The sequence below is a fragment of the Lontra canadensis genome, unplaced genomic scaffold (genome assembly GCF_010015895.1).
Source record: "Lontra canadensis isolate GAN:19392208 unplaced genomic scaffold, GSC_riverotter_1.0 scaffold5, whole genome shotgun sequence".
Taxonomy (NCBI): Eukaryota; Metazoa; Chordata; class Mammalia; order Carnivora; family Mustelidae; genus Lontra; species Lontra canadensis.
This window is the reverse complement of record NW_022630999.1, coordinates 23977925-23996784: the sequence shown is the minus strand read 5'-3', so window position 1 is coordinate 23996784 and position 18860 is coordinate 23977925. Positions and strand designations below refer to the sequence as shown.

The 18860-nt window shown below is 35.5% G+C and overlaps 1 protein-coding gene across 2 annotated transcripts in view; it reads left to right on the top strand.

The window, feature by feature from the left end:
* Positions 1-18860, top strand: part of RNF145 (ring finger protein 145) — a 55185-nt gene that overhangs the window by 23342 nt on the left and 12983 nt on the right. For both annotated transcript variants that reach the window (XM_032851686.1, XM_032851687.1), the window contains 4 exons: positions 2886-2977; positions 10274-10509; positions 13217-13392; positions 16669-16809. In XM_032851686.1, the coding sequence (XP_032707577.1) occupies positions 2886-2977; positions 10274-10509; positions 13217-13392; positions 16669-16809 (645 nt within the window). The remainder of the gene's footprint in view (positions 1-2885; positions 2978-10273; positions 10510-13216; positions 13393-16668; positions 16810-18860) is intronic.

The window sequence follows — 18860 nt, the reverse complement described above, 5'->3', positions numbered from 1 at the left end:
ATTGCACCACAGAGAGCTAGTGGGAGGAAGCTGCCTAATACCATGGTGTTGTCATAGGGCCTGAAGGTTGGTTATTCTTCTGGAAGGCACATCTCCCTTAGTGTCCTATAATCTTGTCAAATCACAAAGTCATGAAATATGGATACCGAAAAAGAATTAAAAAGAAAATCATTCTCTGTTTTTATAGCATTTATCACAACTGTAATTAATTATTAGATTAAATAGTATGTTTGATGTTTGTTTTTCCTCCTGATTTGTTAAGCTCCATGGCTAACAGGATTGTGTCTCTCTTGTCTGTTGTAGTGTTCCCAGAGTATAGCAGTGTGCTAGCAACATATGTATACAGTAAATTCTTTTTGAGGTTAAAAGAAAAAGTATAGAGAATGTTAATTTTCCTTACAAATTTCATTATGTGAAGTTAGAATTCTTAACAGGCAAAAGAAGCTGTAAAAAAAGGTAAACTATAGTAGGAAACAATACAAAACCGTTAAATGTTTCAGCAATAAGAAATTGTGAATAGCGAGTTTGCTGTGTTATATATAAAACATCACTAACATGATGACAAAAGCAAACAAGGGAGAGAAGACATCAAGGAACCCAACTCTGCAATTTCTCTCCCTCCCCCACTCTACTTGAGAGATCTCCTGGGGACTGAGCCCTTTGGGAGCAACTTTTGGCTCTTCCTGAGAGAGAGAAGTAGGGCTTTTGTAGGTACCCCTATTCCCCTTTTATTGAATTGACATAAAATTGAAGTGAACAATTCATTGGTATATATTAAATTCGTAATGTCATGCAACCATCACCGTTATCTAATTCCAGAATATTTTCATCACCCCATGGTAAAACTCAGTACCCGTTATGTGTCCTTTCCATTTTCCTATCCCCCAGCCCCTGGCAAGCATCAATCTGCTTTTTGTCTTTGTGGGTTTTCCCTCTTTGTAATTGTACCTCTTGGAGGGGGGTCTGCTGTGGCCACAAAGAAATTATTTGGCTTTAGAGGCCTAGGACTCGGGTTAGAGCTTTTCAAATAGAAATTTCTTTCTTTAATAGTATTTTCAAAGACTTCATAAATGTTAAGTGATATTTTTATGTGTATTTTAATTTATATTTCATAATTCTCTCAATTCTTCAGTTTTCTGTCCCCAAACTTTGTAAAATATGATAAATTCACATTGATAGTTACCTAGTAATGTAGTAATCAGGTATGTATCTGTAATTTGCATATATAGTATTTATGCCTCTCACAGAGTTTCAGCCACTGACATCTGGACTGGGTAGTCCTTTGTTGTGGGGCTGTCCTATGCACTGTAGAATGTTGTGGCAGCACTCTTAATCTGGCGCTCACAGCAGCCCCAGCCCTTCTAAATTGTGACAACTAAAAATGTCTCCAGACATTGCAAAATGTCTGTCAGCGTCAAAATCACCCCTGATTGACAACCACTGCATTAAAATCATTGTTCTTGAGAATTTCAGTGAAAAGAGACTATTGATTTATTATTTGCTATAAATAGTCATCAAAGAATGATAGAAAATTGCCAAATCACCCATGAATCTAGGTCCATTATTGATTTTTTATAATTGTCCCCCCAAACTACTTCCATTCATAAAATATATTTTAGTTTTTAATTTTGATTTTTTTTTTTTTTTTTGGCAGTACTCTCTTTGCGGATTATGTAAGGGTCATGTCTTATTTGGCTGTGCTACCCTAAAGGACTTCAACTTGATTGCCTAATAGGAAGTAATTTCATGAAAAAAGTAAATACAGCCATGGGTTTGTTCAGATATACTGGAAACATTCAAACTGTTTTAAGTACAATGAACAAAGCATTCAGTAATTGAAGAAGAGGAGAATTTTTTTACACAAATTTCCTTATCTGTTGTCAGGAACTTAAGACCATAGTCTTCTAGTGTTACTACTTAGCTTACTGATAGTAAGTTAAATTTTCCTTTCCTGTGCTTCCTGGATGTGCACTGGAAGTTCTGTTTTCTCAGTTTGTAAAGGCTCTTTCCTACTTATATCTTATTTCTCAGTACTCACATGTTAAATGAATTTAATTTTAAAAGAAATAGTAGATGTGATTTAAAACTTATTACAAAATGGGGCGCCTGGGTGGTTCAGATGGTTGGACATCTGCCTTCAGCCCAGTCATGATCTCAGGGTCCTGGGATCGAGCCCAGCATTGGACTCCCTGCTCAGCAGGAGGCCTGCTTTCCCACTCTCTGTGCCTGCCTCTGCCTACTTGTGATCTCTCTCTCTGTCAAATAAATAAATTTTAAAAAAATCTTTAAAAAAAATTTGTTTCAAAATAAATCTGTAGCCTACTTACATGTTATAAACCTAATTATAGATTCTTGAAAGAGTCAGAAGTGACAGTTTTTAAGGATTGTTCTGCTGTGAGCCAGTTTTCTAACTAGTTTGTGATTTACTTGTAACTAAGTACAAGTGGGGATAAAACTTTGGGGAAAATAAGATAGGCAGGATGGTGGAAGGGAGCCAAAAGAGGGGAAATTTGATGTAATACTATTGATGAAGTATTAGTTAAGCAGTAGGGTTGAGGGATGGTGTCTCAGTGGTTTTTTTTACTGGGAATAGTTATTTAATAAGGCCTTGGGAAGAAAGAAAATCCCATAAAGTAGTGCTTTGACTGTCTTTTCTGCATCATAAAATTCACTTTTGGTAAATTCTGATCCAGTGCATAGAAGAAGGAAATGAAGTCCATCCTTATATAATTCTTTATACCTAATTTTTTTCTCAGTATACTTACGGAGAGAGATGTCATTAACATAATACTTGTTTTTTATAAGAATACTGTGCTTTAGCTGCTTTTCTTTTCTGTATGTGCTTGGAGTGTATCTAAAATATTTTTACCATTTTACTTATTTAGGGACTATGTCAGGAGTGAACTGGAGTCTGCCTATGAAGGACCAATGTATTTAGAACCTCTCTCCATGAATCGGTTTACCACAGCCTTAATAGGTAAGTATTATAAAAGAATTAAAAGTGTAGGTGGGGATCAGCAAGTTTTACTGTCTTCTTTACATGCTTAAAATCATACATAATCTATAGGTGCTTGTATTTTTTAATGATATTTTAACTATTTGGAAGGTTAATAAAGCTAGTTATTACTTTGTGAGATTAAAATTAAATCTATAATGTTTTAAAGTTCTTTATTATTATTGAAAGCCATCACTTTAGTCAAAAATAAATTGCCAGAAACATCAAGAACTTGAGACACGATTGAAATATTTAGGTAGCACAGTGTTAAAAATAGGCATATTGGCTAATAACCCCAAACAATGTAGATACAGTCCAAAGTGACCCTACCTACTGTGACAATTGCAAAAAGGAAGTGAGAGAAAACGAATTTTGTGACTCTTAAACTCATCCATATAGAGGATGATAAAAGGCTGAATATTAGAAAAGGAGGATTTCTGTAGAGAGCTCTTTTCTCTGAAATACCTCCCCAACCGTTCACATGTCAAGAATTCAGCAGTAGACTATTTGGAGAGTCACATGTCTTCTATGGCTTAGGGGGGATACTGTGAACTGGTGTCTGACCCAGGCCTGTAAAATCTCAAGCTGCACCATCTAAAATTAGCTACATGTAGCTATTGAAATGTGGCTAATCCAAATTAAGATACACTGTAAGTCTAATATCCCCAATTTCTAAGACTTTGTATAAAAAAAGGTTGCAAAATGTCTTGTTAATTTTTTAATGTATGTTGAATGTTTATATGATAATATTTGGGGTATGTTAGGTTTAATAAAATATATTATTAATTCCACCTGGGTTTTTTTGTTGTTGTTCTTGTTTTACTTTTTATAAAATGAGGCTACCAGAAGGTTAAAAATTTAAAATGTGGCTCATAATATAATTCTAATAAGATATCAGTGCCAACAGTGGGCTGGCTGGCTCTTGAATTTTCTGACTATGGACGTAGTGAAAATGTCTTGTGGAGTTCTCTTGTATCTTCTAATCTATGTGGGCCAAGGGTATTAGTTTCCTGTGAACTAGAAAAGGGCCCCCAAGAGTCCATGGGATTTTTTTAGGTCCTTCTAAGAGAGCCTTTAGAAGAATAAGAAGACTTCAGTGGGGATTGAATTTTCAGGAGTTAAGACAAGAACTGAAAACTGAGGGTATATAACAAGCAGTAAGGTTAGGAGAGCTACAGTGATGGGAACAATCTCCGAAGAACCCACAAAAATGCACAGGAGAAAAGGCAAGGAGTTAAAAAAATTTTTTTAAGTGGGGGGCCAGTACGTATGGGGAGTGGTGTGGAGGGGCAGTGGGAGAGAGAATCTTAATCTAAGCAGGCTCCATGACTAGTACAGAGCCCAGCGCAGGGCTCTCGATCTCATGACCCTGAGATCATGACTTGAGTAGAAATCAGGAGTCAGAGCTTAACTGACTGAGCCACCCAGGCACCCCAAGGCGATTTTTTTATGCTCCAGCTTCATGTGCACCCACACCTTATCATTGTAAGAGCATAGGCGAGTAAGAATTTCCTACTTCTCTCTCCTTCTTCCTTCCCTACATGCTTCAACCCTGGATAAGTCAGGAAGAGTGGGCAATGGTGCTGTTAGAGAAAGAAGACAAAGCCTGTCATAACCTTCCCACCTCTCTCACAATTGTGGGTTTTCAGTCTTTAGTCCTGTAGGAGGCCTGAGCTCTGTGGAGTAAGGGAGAAGCCTCAACTTTAAATCAGTTTCAGAGTATTGGCTGTTGTTCAGTTGAGACTATAACCTCAGCTAGATGAGAAAAATTACAGGACTTGCCTTAGGGACAGGGGAACACTAGTCTTCCTTCACAGAGTGGATTTTAAAAGACAATAAGAGGAAAAAAATACTGCTTTATGACTGTATCCTAGGAGTTGGTATATTCAATAGTGGTAACATTCAAGTGTGAAGATACAGCTGACCCTTTAACAACACAGGTTTGAACACGTGGGTCATCCACTTAAAATCCAGTACTGTTTAATGTATTTGCTTTTCCTTTATGATTTTTTAAAATAATATTTTCTTTTCCTTAGCCTACATTATTGTAAAAGTACAGTATGTATTACATATAAAATACAAAATGTGTATTAATTGACTGTTACTGGTAAGAATTCCAGTCAACCATAGGCTATGTTAGCTGTTAAGTTTTTGGGGAGCCAAAAGTTATGCAGGTGTTTTCAACTGTGCAGCTTGTTGGCCCCCCAACCCTTGAATTGTTTAGATGTCAGCTATATTTCCTAGGTCAGAAAGCTTGTCAAGTATGATGCAATATAGTATAAATTTGAAACATCTCCTTAAATTTTCCTATCAGTGGCTATGATCCTCTGTTTACTCAATTAAGATTCAGTTAATTGGAAATAAAATCCATAAGCAAGTACTTTCTACTCATTTTTTCCATTTCATTAATGAACTTTTAATGAAAAACTGAGTAATATTAATACGCCATCATTTCTTAGAGTTGCAAACTTCTTGGAGCTATTTCTAATAGTGGAATCCTGACATTAAGAGCTTACTTTGTGATTTTGATTTATTCAGAATTGCTGATTGGAATAGGCACATCAGCTTAAAAAGCTTCCAGTTCTTCTGTTGCTGCAGGAAAGATTTCCACTCCTTCCTTTCACCTAAATAGGAGGAGAAGTGGTCTTTTCTTATAGAGGATCCTAGCCTATGAGTCATATTCTTCTATGAAAGAAGATAAATGAAGCCTGTAACCCCAGAGTGGAGTACTGAATGTGCTGGCATAGACTTAGGGGAATTTTCGGAGTGTAGAGGAAGTTTACATCATGCTGAACAAGGAAATTTAAATATCACAGCTATGAGTACAGTGAGAGAAATAAGATATGCCAGGGTGAAAATTCCTAATCATTCCTAATATTAAAAGCATTTCCTCCAAGTACTTTCTTTTAGAGTTTTTGCTAATTTTTTTTTTTAAAGATTTTATTTATTTATTTGACAGAGGTCACAAGTAGGTGGAGAGGCAGGCAGTGGGGCAGGGGGGAACAGGCTCCCTGCTGAGCAGAGAGTCCAATGTGGGGCTTGATTCCAGGACCCTGAGATCATGACCCGAGCTGAAGGCAGAGGCTTAACCCACTTAGCCACCCAGGCGCCTCGAGTTTTTGCTAATTTTTTAATCAAAGAAATATACTTATTTTTAAAAGCCAAGACCTACCGCAATTTTATGATGAAAATTGGCTCTCTCCTGCACCACTCCTCTCCACAGTCCTGTATCAGTTCTCCAGAGGCCTTTCTCCTTTCTAAGTCACAATAATATCTTCCCTGCTATTACCTCTTTTGTTCTTCTCTGGAAATTCTGTCAACTGGATAATGTTCCTCCTACATTGACTCCATAATTTACTTATTATTCTGTTTTCCTTCCTCTCTCTCTGTCTTTTTACTTTCTGAGGTTTCCCAACTTTATCTTCCATACCTTTTATTGTACCTTTTTTGTTTTATATTTTTAATATCCAGGAACTTGTTTTCATTGAATGCTTCTTTTTACTATGACAGCCTTTTTATTTCTTAGATATATCATTTATCTATTTGAAGCTTTCTTTGATTCCTTGAATTATCCATTTCCCCTGAGATCTTTCTTCTATTTGTTTTGGTCTTTGTGTGTCATGGGATAGTAGTGTTTTCTCAAACCTGGATTTGAAACACCTGGTTATATTAAACAAGGATTTATAAATACTGATGCCTAGGCCTCACTGAGGCTGATTAAAGCGTAAGTTTTACCTAAATACCTAGGAGTCCTTGACTGATCATTTGTATTAAAGTAAGTTAAGTTGTTGATTGGAATCTTTAGATTTACCAACTGGCATGTTTCACAGTTGATGTTCAAGTGGAATTGGCTGGTTTTGAGTATTTGTGTGTGTTTTTACTTGGACTTGATTATCTTCCCCGAAAAGGAATCTCCCCTTGTAGGGGAGGCTGTTGTTAGTGACTAGAATGTGTGACAGTAAACAAGGCAGCAGTGCTTGGATATCTAAAGAGATCTTATCTCTCAGGGTGCAGGCTTTTGTGTTAATCCCCTCTTTTCATATAGGCATCTCACTTCTGCTTTGGTGTCCAGGAACCTGTTCTTGTTCTCTTCAAGGTGTAGGCTTTGGTCTTCCTTCTAGGGTGTGGGAAAGAGTAGTGGCTGGTGAAGTTAATTGCCTGCTACCTCTTCATTCTCTGTCCTTTAAAATGTTCTCATAATTCAATTGATGGCCTTTCCTCTGCTTTTTGTTTTTGTTTGTTTTTAGTAATATGGGTTTTCCTCCTTTTATGCCTTTATGGCTATTTTTCACATTATTTAAATATCAGCTCTTTAAAGGCTTAAGATTAATACTTTGTGGAAGAAAATACCACATGTTACAACATGGTAGATTTTTAATAAATGTTCAGCTTTGTGTAAAAATGGATGCCATTTTTGTGTTCTTTCTTTTTTTTTTTAAGATTTTATTTATTTATTTGACAGAGAGAGATCACAGGTAGGCAGAGAGGCAGGCAGAATGAGAGGGGGGAGGCAGGCTCGCTGCTGAGCAGAGAGCCTGATGTGGGGCTCGATCCCAGGACCCTGGGATCATGACCTGAGCCGAAGGCAGAGGCTTTAACCCACTGAGCCACCCAGGCGCCCCTATTTTTTTATTCTTTTAATAGTAATATAGACTGAACACAAAACTAAAATCTCAGAGCATTGTTTTGCTTTTCATTGGCAAGAAGGAAGAGAAATTGACTCAATGATTCTCAAGTTAATCTGGCAGATAACAGGTTCAGGAATTTTCACGAAGTTCTAAAGGGATCTATGGAGGTTTGTCTAGTCAGTGAAATGGAACAGTGCGGTACTGTCATCAGAGTAGATCATTGAAAAGAATAACAAGGGGGAATCTGGGTGGCTCAGGTGGTTGAGCATCTGACTTTGGCTTAGGTCACGATCACAGGGTCCTAGGATCAAGCCCCATGTCAGGCTTCCTGCTCGGCAGGGAGTCTGCTTGTTCCTCTCCTGCAGCCCCTTTCCCTACTCATGCTCTCTCTCTCTCAAATATATAAACAAAATCTTAAAAAAGAAAAGAATAGCAAGTTCTGATGTAGACACAAATATATAAAAAAATGTAAGTATACTAGAGTGTCATTTCAAAGTAATGAGAAAAGAATTGGATGATTCTAATCACTAGTTTTGAGACAACTGACTAAACATCTGGGGAAACAAATTTTAGATCATTCCTTCTTACCTTATTCTAAAATAAATTCCAAATGTGTGTGTGTTTTTTCTAAAGATTTTATTTATTTATTTAGAGATCATGAGTGAGGGGAGGGGCAGAGGGAGAGGGCAAGAGAGAATCTCAAGCCGACTCCTTGCTGAGCACGAAGCCTGATGCCAGGCTCAGTCCCATGGCCCCAAGATCACAACCTGAGCCAAAATCAAGAATTGGATGCTTAACCAACTGAGCCACCCAGGCACCCCTCAAATGTATTAGTTTTTAAATTAAAGAATACTGAAAGAAAATGTAGGTGATTATTTGTATAATCTTGAGTAGGGGGACCCAAGCGATTTAACCATGACACCAAAGGTAGAAACCATCAAAGAAAAGATTGATAGGTTTGACCATTTATAGTAAAATATCCTATACTATAGCAGAAAAAAATATTAAAATATTCAAATGGACACATTGGGAAAATATATAGTCATAAGACAAAGGAAATTAGTATCTTGATCAGAGAATTCCAGAAGCCTACATTTCTCTAGTAAAAATGGCCAAAGAATGTGAAAAAGCATTTCACCAAATAATTGCAAATAATTTTTTATACTTATTTGTAATTGGCAATCAGCAAATGCAACTTTTAAAATGCTTAGGAAATATTCTTTGCCCTACCCTTCCTTAAATTATTTTTACTGCTGACAAGTCGGTGGGAAAACGGGCACCGTGTACAACTGTGTGTTTGTTCTGTAGGGCAGTCTGATAGTGTATGTGTCAAAAGCCTGAAATAGTTCTTTTGACTCAGTAATTTCACTTTTAGGAATTTAGTCTAAGAAGATATTGGGAAATGTGCTCCCAAGTAGTTTATACAAGGATGTCATACGTGTATAGGCTTATTTGAAAACAGACATATGTTAGTACTGTGTCATATGGATTTAGTGTAATAAACCATACAACTAAAAACAACCATGTATATATACTTTCTGGTATAGAGAGAGACATACATGCATTCATTATATGTATTACCTGAAAAAAATTGATTGTAAAATTGTACATACAATGTAATCTCCTAGAAAACATTTGTGTATGTTCACATGCATAGAATAAATCTGAAAAGGGCAATGGTATGAATAACTGATTTTTAAAAAATATTTATTTATTTGAGAGAGAGAGCGAGCAAACTTACATGAGCAGGAGGGGCAGATGGAGAGGGAGAGCCAATTTCAAGCCAGCTCCCCACTGAGCGTGGAGCCAGATGCCGGAGCTCAATCTCACAGCCCTGAGATCGTGACCTGATCTGAAACCAAGAGTCAGACACTCAACCACCTCTGCCACCCAGGTGCCCCCAAATACCTAATTTTTATCAAGCATACCTAGGTTTCAGATACAATGCTAAGGCTCTCTATGCAGTGCTTCGTTTAATGGACCAAAGGTATTAACAAGCTATTTTTGTGTGATAGGATTATAAGAGATTAAATATTTTTCCTGTTTTTATTTCTCTGTATTTTCTAACTCTTCTGTAATGATCATACATAATCCTCTGGGAAGAATTTGTTGCTTGAATTTTTTAGTGTTGACTTTTACTATTGAGTCATTTAGAAAGAGGGCTTGCATAGTCCTGTAAAAGCAATTAAGGCTTGAAAATCTCAGAATGAGTTTTGTTGGAGGGTGATCTTAGAGAAGTAACTGTATCTCTGGAATTTTACGCTATCACCTATAGACCAGGACAGTTAAATATTGAGGACCCTTGTAAAAAGAGCTGTATATAAACAGTAGTAACTGAATAACTATAATATTTAGTTAGATGTTAAAAAAGCCTTTTTCTATATTATATATGTCATCCAAAATGTGGTGAAGACCAGTGGATATTTGTGCTGCTTTTTTCGTAATAGTACTTAGCTAGGGAGTTGGTGCTCAAAAGTGACAGAACATGTGAACATGTAATTTTGGTCAGGTGAGGTAAAAATTTGATTTAAGTTATTAACTAAGAGATCTTAATTAGACTTCTTCAACAGCTGTGTCATCATTTTCTTAGCAGTGTCTTTTGTTTTTATTTTGTGGATACCAAATCTTAAATATGTTCTCCCCATTTTAGGTCAGTTGGTGGTGTGTACTTTATGCTCCTGCGTCATGAAAACGAAGCAGATTTGGCTCTTTTCAGCTCACATGCTTCCCCTGCTAGCACGACTCTGCCTTGTCCCTTTGGAGACAATTGTTATCATCAACAAATTTGCAATGATTTTTACTGGATTGGAAGTTCTCTACTTTCTTGGGTCTAATCTTTTAGTACCTTATAACCTTGCTAAGTCTGCATATAGAGAATTGGTTCAGGTAAGACTGACAACCACAGACAGCTAGATAAAATTCTACATAAAAATTAGTTCTATTAAAGATTTAGTTCATTTCACAGTGGTGGTCATGGTAACGTTCTGTTAGATAGTTTCTAAGTAGCAACTGTTTTCAACCTAATTAGGAGCATCTGCAATTATGAAGAAGTGTTCTGCAGAGAGGCAGTGAAGTAAAGTGAATTTGTGGACGCAGAGTGTCTGGGTTTTTACTCTGGCTCTACTGTTTACTAGCTGTGTAGCCTGGGGATGACGGGTAGTCACTTAAGTTGGCTTATTCAGTAAAATGGAACTAATAGTAAGAGTCCTACTTAACTTGTAGGGCTGCTGTGAGATTTAGATGAGTTCAGTGCAGCAGACAGTATTCAGTCTGTGTTAACCATTATAATGAAGATGAAAATAATACAGATTTGAAAACCTAGAGGTAAAAATCTGTATTTTTCTTCTGATTAAAGTCCTACTGTGATTACAGGTTTTTTTCCTTGTATTTGCCAGTTTATGTAAACTGAGAAGTTAAGTAGTTCTGGGCTATCATGTGATGGATTTTGTTTAGATATACTGATTTTGCCAACAGGATATGCATCTGCCTTTCCTACTTTTTTAGCCTTTGCTCTAAAACAGATTATTCCCAGATAGAAACAATAGATAAGTATTTCTATTTGACTTGATGATAAGTATAAGTATGTAAAATAGATATTAAAGCGACATTGATATAAAAAGAGTGCTAAATTGGACATTCTTTTCTACATTTTGACTGTGTGTATATGACCTTAAAGTACAGGAGGCTCTCAGATTGATAAACTGACACTACTGAGTGAAGTGGTTTTTTTTGTTATTGTGCTCCAGGGCAGATTTCCCAGAAAAATTTCCCTGAACTCTTGGCTTTAGGCTGATTCTGCCTTCTTTGTTCATTTATGTAATGATTAACTTGAGCAATTTTCTTGAAAGTAGGTCTTTCAGAGAAGAGGAAGTTATTTTCATACTCAAGAGCTTTTTCATGAGGAATGGTTATAGTTGTATTCAGAGTAAGAGTGACTAAAATATGTATTTTTTCTTTGAAATCAATCTACCCTAGTTTGTGGGAAACAGAAGACAATCAGTAATCATTAATTGTATACTATTTATTTTATCACCATAAGGACAGAGCCCTCATTTCTCAATGTCCTGTTTACCTTTAAGATTCATGCATCAGTAGATGTTGTAGTTGAAAATAAATTCTAGGTTATGAAATCCACAACCTGGAAAGGGTTGGGTAGGTAAGGAATGGAAACTATCAGGCTTTTTAGTCATCTTTTCCTTGAATGGAAAGGAGAAAAAGTGCCCGCTACCTCTCAATGATCAATTTGCTGCTAATAATAATTTTGCAACTAGTTGGACAACTTGCTTTTTCTTTAAATATTTTCTAGTAGGGAAAAAATAGAAGTTAATCTTGACTGGATTTTAGAGAAAGCATTTGATTTATAGATCAAAAATTTAAATTTGGAATAACTTGCAGGTCATTGCATTTTAACTTAATAAAAAGATCTAGATCTACCTAGAAATAGGTGTTAATTAGAAATCAGAAAAACCTGAAGTCCATGTATTTTAATTTAAGATAGTTGTATTTTTTTTTAAGGTTTGTTTATTTATTTTTTTGACAGAGAGAGAGAGAGATCACAAGTAGGTAGAGAAGCAGGCAGAGAGAGGGTGAAGCAGGCTCCCCGCTGAACAGAGAGCCCGACGCGGGCTTGATCCCAGGACCCTGCGACCATGACCTGAGCCGAAGGCAGAGGCTTAACCCACTGAGCCACCCGGGCGCCCCATAAGATATTTGTATTTTATTGAAACATTGTGATATCCTGTTGAGAGTTCTGGCAAGATGATTTGGCTGTGTAGGTTAGAGTTTGTAGCCTGCCTTGCAGAACCCTGTTGTGTTACCAGGGTCTGGTCCCTGGCATAGTAACTCTAGAAACTTGGTTACATGTATGCTCTCAGTCTTAATCAGATTATGAGAATTAATTCCTCCTAATTAATCGCATAAGAGATTGTTTTACAAACTGGAAAGCTAATTTACTGATTAGTAGATTAATAAACTTTTTTTAGTTGTACTTTTTTTCCTGGTGTTAATGCACTAAGCAAATCAAATAAATTGAGAAGTGTTTGATAAATACACAGGAGTAGCAAGGGGAATTGATCTGTCTTGGGGAAAAGACTTGCTAACTATCTCCAGTAGATTAAACTCCAATGTTTATTCTGTCTTCTGTCGATCTGTTTCTCCCCTGTGACATTTCTTGAATACACACGGAAAAATTCTTCCTTTTACATTGCCCCTTTTTCTAGCCATTCACACACTATTGCTTCATTTATGGTAGTCTGGATCATTTTGATTTAGAGATGAGTAAGTTTACAAAGTCTACTCAACCTATCTTTGATGTAGTTTTACTCTGAAAGTAATTTTACTCTGAACTGTAAGGGCAGTTTATGGTTGTCATTTGATGAGTGTGTGCAAGTGTTAATAAGGATGCAAAATCAGTGAATTTTAGAGAATCTACTAACTGTATGTACAGAGCTAACTTTAAAGGAATTTAATTGCAACAATCTCACAGTGAAAGAAAAGCAATTTAACTTCTCTTTAGGTACTTTAAACTCTTTTGTGTTTAAAAATGTTTATTGAAGTGATAGAAGATATTTTCCTATCTCATTTTCTTATTCAGGTAGTAGAGGTATATGGCCTTCTAGCATTGGGAATGTCCCTGTGGAATCAGCTCGTAGTTCCTGTACTTTTCATGGTTTTCTGGCTCGTCTTATTTGCTCTTCAGATTTACTCCTATTTCAGTACTCGAGATCAACCTGCATCACGGGAGAGGCTTCTTTTCCTTTTCCTGACAAGGTAATTAATGGGAACGGGTGATACTGTACATAGCCTTAGGAAGAGAAGACTTTGATCTAGGAATAGCTAGTTTTGCAAATTTCAAGTTACATTAGAGTGTACCCTACATTTAATTAAGATAGGATTTTCACTTGGTGGATGCCTAGGTCTGGTAGTGCATGCAGGTGCTAAGGTAATAATGGTATAGGTGGCTTTAGCAAATGATTTGTGGAAAGGTATATAGCAAATTTTAAAAATATTTTTCTAATTTCAAGTTAAATTATTGGATGGGTAAATAAAGCATATGTTGCTAAAAATAATTGTCAGTTATGGAGTACTTAATATGTGCCAGCCACACTCCTAAACACTTTCTTCACACATAATCTTGACCACAACCCTGAGAGATAAGTGCCTTTGTTATCATTTACCATTTTCATAGCTGAAGAGACTGTACGGAGAGTACTTTGCCCCAGGTGTCAGAACCCATCTGAGTTCATACCCTATGACTTAATCTTGCAGCTAATGCTCTGTTATTTTTAATGTTTTGCTTCATTCAATATAGTCAAATAATTGGAGAAGTAAGTATATCATAATGCTTTGCTATTTGCCCCAAAAGAATTCCAAGACTTGGTTTTTAAGATTTAGTTTAAAAAAAAAAAACATAGCCTTAAGTCATTGGAGTCCTTTTTTTTACTGAAGTATCTTAGTTGGGAACTATATCCACATTTGTCATTTTTCCACTTTTTGAGTTTGAATCTCAAGCCCTCAGACTCCAGCACATGGCTCTCTATCTTCATTCCCTGGCATATACAGGCAAGAATGAAACTCTGTCCTTCAGGAGAGTACAAAAGTACAAAAGCAGACAAAAGTGTTGAGTTTTAGTTAATAGAGCTTTTGTTTCTCAGCCAACCAAATGGTGGAGCACTATGCAGTAAGGGGCATAGGAAGAATGTTACACAGTGTTAAATATCAATAAAAATGTCGTAGGGCAGTACCTATTTCAGTAAATAAGCAGAATAAACTTATTGGCACTGAGGCAGATTTTGTACTTTCTAAAAATAACACTTTTAGTTGATAAGTAGCTTCTGTAAGCATGCAATAAATTGATACCCAATACATTTTAATACCCAGTTCATTATTCATGAAGTTTCACTGCTATTGTTTTTTAATGTAAATAATATGGAAGTTTTGTGAAGAATTTTTAAATGATCCAAAAAGTAATTCAGTTTAAAGAGAGAAATAGAATCCTTTGGTTAGGATAATAACCCAGTGCGGAATTGGGATTGGTCATGTTTTAAACCAGATTATTAGCCATTAAAAAGCACAGTCAGATCAAGTGTAGCATAGTGTGTAATAGGCTTCATAAATCAGTAAGCCTATGAATGAATTTGGACTTATTTACAAAGTTTGAAAGTAACACTGAGATTTTTAGATGAGGTTTAGGTGTCTTTTCAAAATGATTTTTCTCTCTATTCCTTTTTATACATAGGCTAGATTACCCCTTCTCAAAATAGGAAGTTTAAATTTGGTTTTTAACAGAGAAGTTCCATTATGGTTCTTCTGTTAATTTCCATTCCTGTAAGCGTCGTTCATTGTCCTTGATGCTCCTTCCAGGTTACATTGGTGTGTTGCCTTGCCAAAGAACAACTTATTTACCAAAGGAAGAGCGCAAGTTTATCAGCATACCCTGACTAATAAACAAACCGACTAAAAAGCACATGTAAACAAAGGGCTTGTTTTTGCAGCCAGAAAATAGAAACTAAAATCAATAAAACATCTCACTAGAGAGAGAGAAGAAGAAAAGTTTTATCAAGTTTTCCCAATTCTTTTACTTCCCTCAAATTAGATTGAAACCTTTTGCTTTCTTAAGTATGTTCTCTTTTGAAAAATATCCTCCTGAAAATGTAATTAAATCATACGGTTTGGATGTAAAAGATTTCTCCAAAAACGGAGATAAGAATAGAGAAATAGTATGGAACATCAGTAAAATTTTCAGACATCCAGTGAGAATGAAGTAAAATTTGTAGTGTATTTTTATTTATGATTATCACTTTTTAGTTACTAGACAATTTGTTTAAACATCCTGTATAGGGATTTCTCTGAGAAGAGGTCACATCTTGGGAAATTAGATTTGTAAGAATGCCATACAGTCATTCTTTTAGCTATCAACCACCATAATTTATAGATATTTTGACTCCTAAAAGAAAATAAGACATTTTTTTCTCATCGTAATGTACATTGGTCTTTGGAAAAGTAGATGTTTTCATTTAAGAACTTACTTATAAGGCAATTAATTGTGTAGGAAGGATAATTATGTAGCAGAAGCACAGAGCTACATAGTAAAAGATAGGTATTGATTTGCCTGAATGAATTCCTCATTGCCTGAATGAAGTTCTTAACTGAAATTCTGAAACTTATTTGAACATGTGTTAAATGCTGTATAAATGCTAAATCCAAATTATTAGTACATAATACTACATATGTTTGTAAAATACTTAATAAGTTAGTATCTAAAATGTTCAGTGAAAGTATTGAATGTATTGCCATAAAGTCTGAAAGTATTTACAAGCTTTAGGTAGTGTAAGTTCTTCCAATTCTTCTTATAAGTGGTATTCATAGCAACTTTTATGTTAAAAATTGATATTAAAATTATTTTTAAATGGTCTTAGCCTATATTCTTGGATATGCTTTTGAAATAACCCAAAAAAGAATGCAATTATGTAAACCTAAATTAAATTAAAATTTAAAGTATCAATAATATGGAAAATACTATTATACTGAGAGTAGTTGGGAGCTGCAAAGTCAGTATGGGCCTTCCCTGATAGCAATTTGGTCAAATAAGGAGTTTTGACTATTATATTAGCACAAATTGTTCACAGTCTGAATAATTTGAATAGCCAGCATTTTTCAGATGGAACTATGGGCAATTATACGAGTCTTTTTTGAATATTATCAGCATGTTAATTAATGTTTCCTAGGGTTTGAAGAAAATTTAAGCCATTACTGCTTTTGAAAGAGATGATAGATAAATAAAAATAGATAAGACTTTGTTTCAGATATGGTGCTATGTACGGAATATTTGCCAGAGATATTTAAAAAAAAACTAGGTTAGGATAATAGAAGAATGAATTTAAATTATTAATGGAATGGTTAGGTGATATTTACCTCAAATTTTGGTGTGGGGTGTTTTAATTGAAAAGGATCAGATCAAGGTTGGTGGTTTTGAAGGCTTAAGATGGTTTTATTTCAAATGGAAAATTTTTATCTGTCAATATTTCCCCACACCCCTTTTTCTAGTATTGCTGAATGCTGCAGTACTCCTTATTCGCTCTTGGGTTTGGTCTTCACGGTTTCCTTCGTTGCCTTGGGTGTCCTGACGCTCTGCAAGTTTTACTTGCAGGGTTATCGAGCTTTCATGAATGATCCTGCCATGAATCGGTAAGTTCTTGCCTATGGATATCTCTAGACATTAAATATTGTATAGAACTTGAAGAAATAGTGATGAATTTCAGAGGAAATGGAATTTTGAAATTTTTTTTTTCTTGAATGGTTGCAACTGTTTGGATTTAAAATACTTTGAAATATTAACTGAATTTCCATTTGTAAAAGATGGATTTTTACTGTATGTACATAACAGTATATCTTGGACACGTTCTAGATTTAAGAGATTTTGGTGGGGGGGGTTGGGGAGTAAGGGGCAGAGGGAGAGAGAGAATCCTAAGCAGGCTCCACACTCAGTGCAGAGCCTGACATGAGAGGCTCAACCTGAGATCATGAGTCATGAGTCATGCATGAGTCATGAGCTGAAATCAACTGACTTAACTGACTGAGCCACCCACGTACCTTGAAAGATTTTTTGATCGCCTGCTTTTTCCCATTGAAGTTTAAGTATAGCCCTGTTAAAATCAAATTTCTATATTTGATACTTGAAAAAATTTTTTGTGTGTGGACATAATTTTGATACTGATTGAAGTTTCAAGGGATACATTAATGAGAATGTAGAATGGTTAATCTAGTTATTAAATCACTAAGATGAGATATTGGGAAACCGTATTTCTAGAACTTATCACAATTTCTGTTAATATAGGAATTTTTAATGGTTTCATTTATATAAATTTATATAAACTCTTAAAATTTTAAGTCTTTATGGAATGTTTAAGAATTAGTAGATGGGGGTGCCTGGGTGGCTCAGTAGGTTAAGCCTCTGCCTTCGGCTCGGTCATGATCTCAGGGTCCTGGGATTGAGCCCTGCATCAGGCTCTCTGCTTGTCAGGGAGCCTGCTTCCTCCTCTCTCTCTCTCTCTCTCTGCCTGCCTCTCTGCTTACTTGTGATCTCTCTCTCAAATAAATAAATAAAATCTAAAAAAAAAAAAAAAGAATTAGTAGATGGTGAGTACCTTGTAAATTGGAGGAAACATTTTTTTTTGGTGTACATTATTTTTTTTATGACAGAAGAGAAAAAAAACCTAAGCTTTATAATCTTCCTGCTAGTCCCAGCTAACACCTTTATAATGGCAAAAGAGGGAAAAGGGCAGGAAAGATATAATATATATATTATATATATATAAGCTCATAAAATTCACACCATTCAGAAAATATGAAATGGGAAGTGACAACTCTTTTTCCCCTTGCTTGCCATTTCCTCTCCCTAAAGGTAACAGCTTATAATGGTTATTTTTAAATTTCTTACGGGGAAAAGTACGCATATATATTTTTGCTACTCTTGTTTTTGTTTCGTTTCCACATACTATACACAGTTTGGCCCCTTAGTTTTTCACTTAAATATGTTTTGGATTTTTTTTATATCAACACAAAAGACATCCTCATTCTTTCTGATAAAGTCATAGTATTTCAAAATACGAATGTATTTCTTTTTTTTAACCCTTAATTAGGAAACTTTCAATTAACAAAGTTGAGAGAATAGTAAAGTGAACCTCCATATATACCTGTGACCCATCTCCAGTAATAACAGCCAGTTTTCTGTCATGCATGCCCCTATCTACTGCACTTACTTTGTCCCTGCCATAATCCCCAGCTGCCCTTGGTGCAGATCCCAGATATAGTATCATTTTACCCATAAATATTTCAATCTCATTTGAAAAAGCATAACTATAATAGCACATTTATTCCCAGTAAGAGAAGAATTCCTCGACATCGGATTCCCAGTTGTGTACATATTTCCCTTTTTTTTTTTTTTTTCTTAACATTTTGTTTGGTCACCTTCAGATCTAAATAAGGGCCATGTTGCAGTTGGTTAATATTTTTTAAGCCTCTTTTAATATTTAGGTCCCTGTTGTGTCTGTACTTTTTCCCTTTCATTTTGTTTGTTGAAGACACCAGATTGTCCTGTTTAGTTTTTCAGAGTTTGGATTTTGCCAATTGTATTCTTGTGATACCACATAACATGTTCTGTTATTCACTATATTTTCTCTTACATTTAAATTTTTTGTAGTACATCCATAGGGTAAATTATTACCAGTAAGATTATT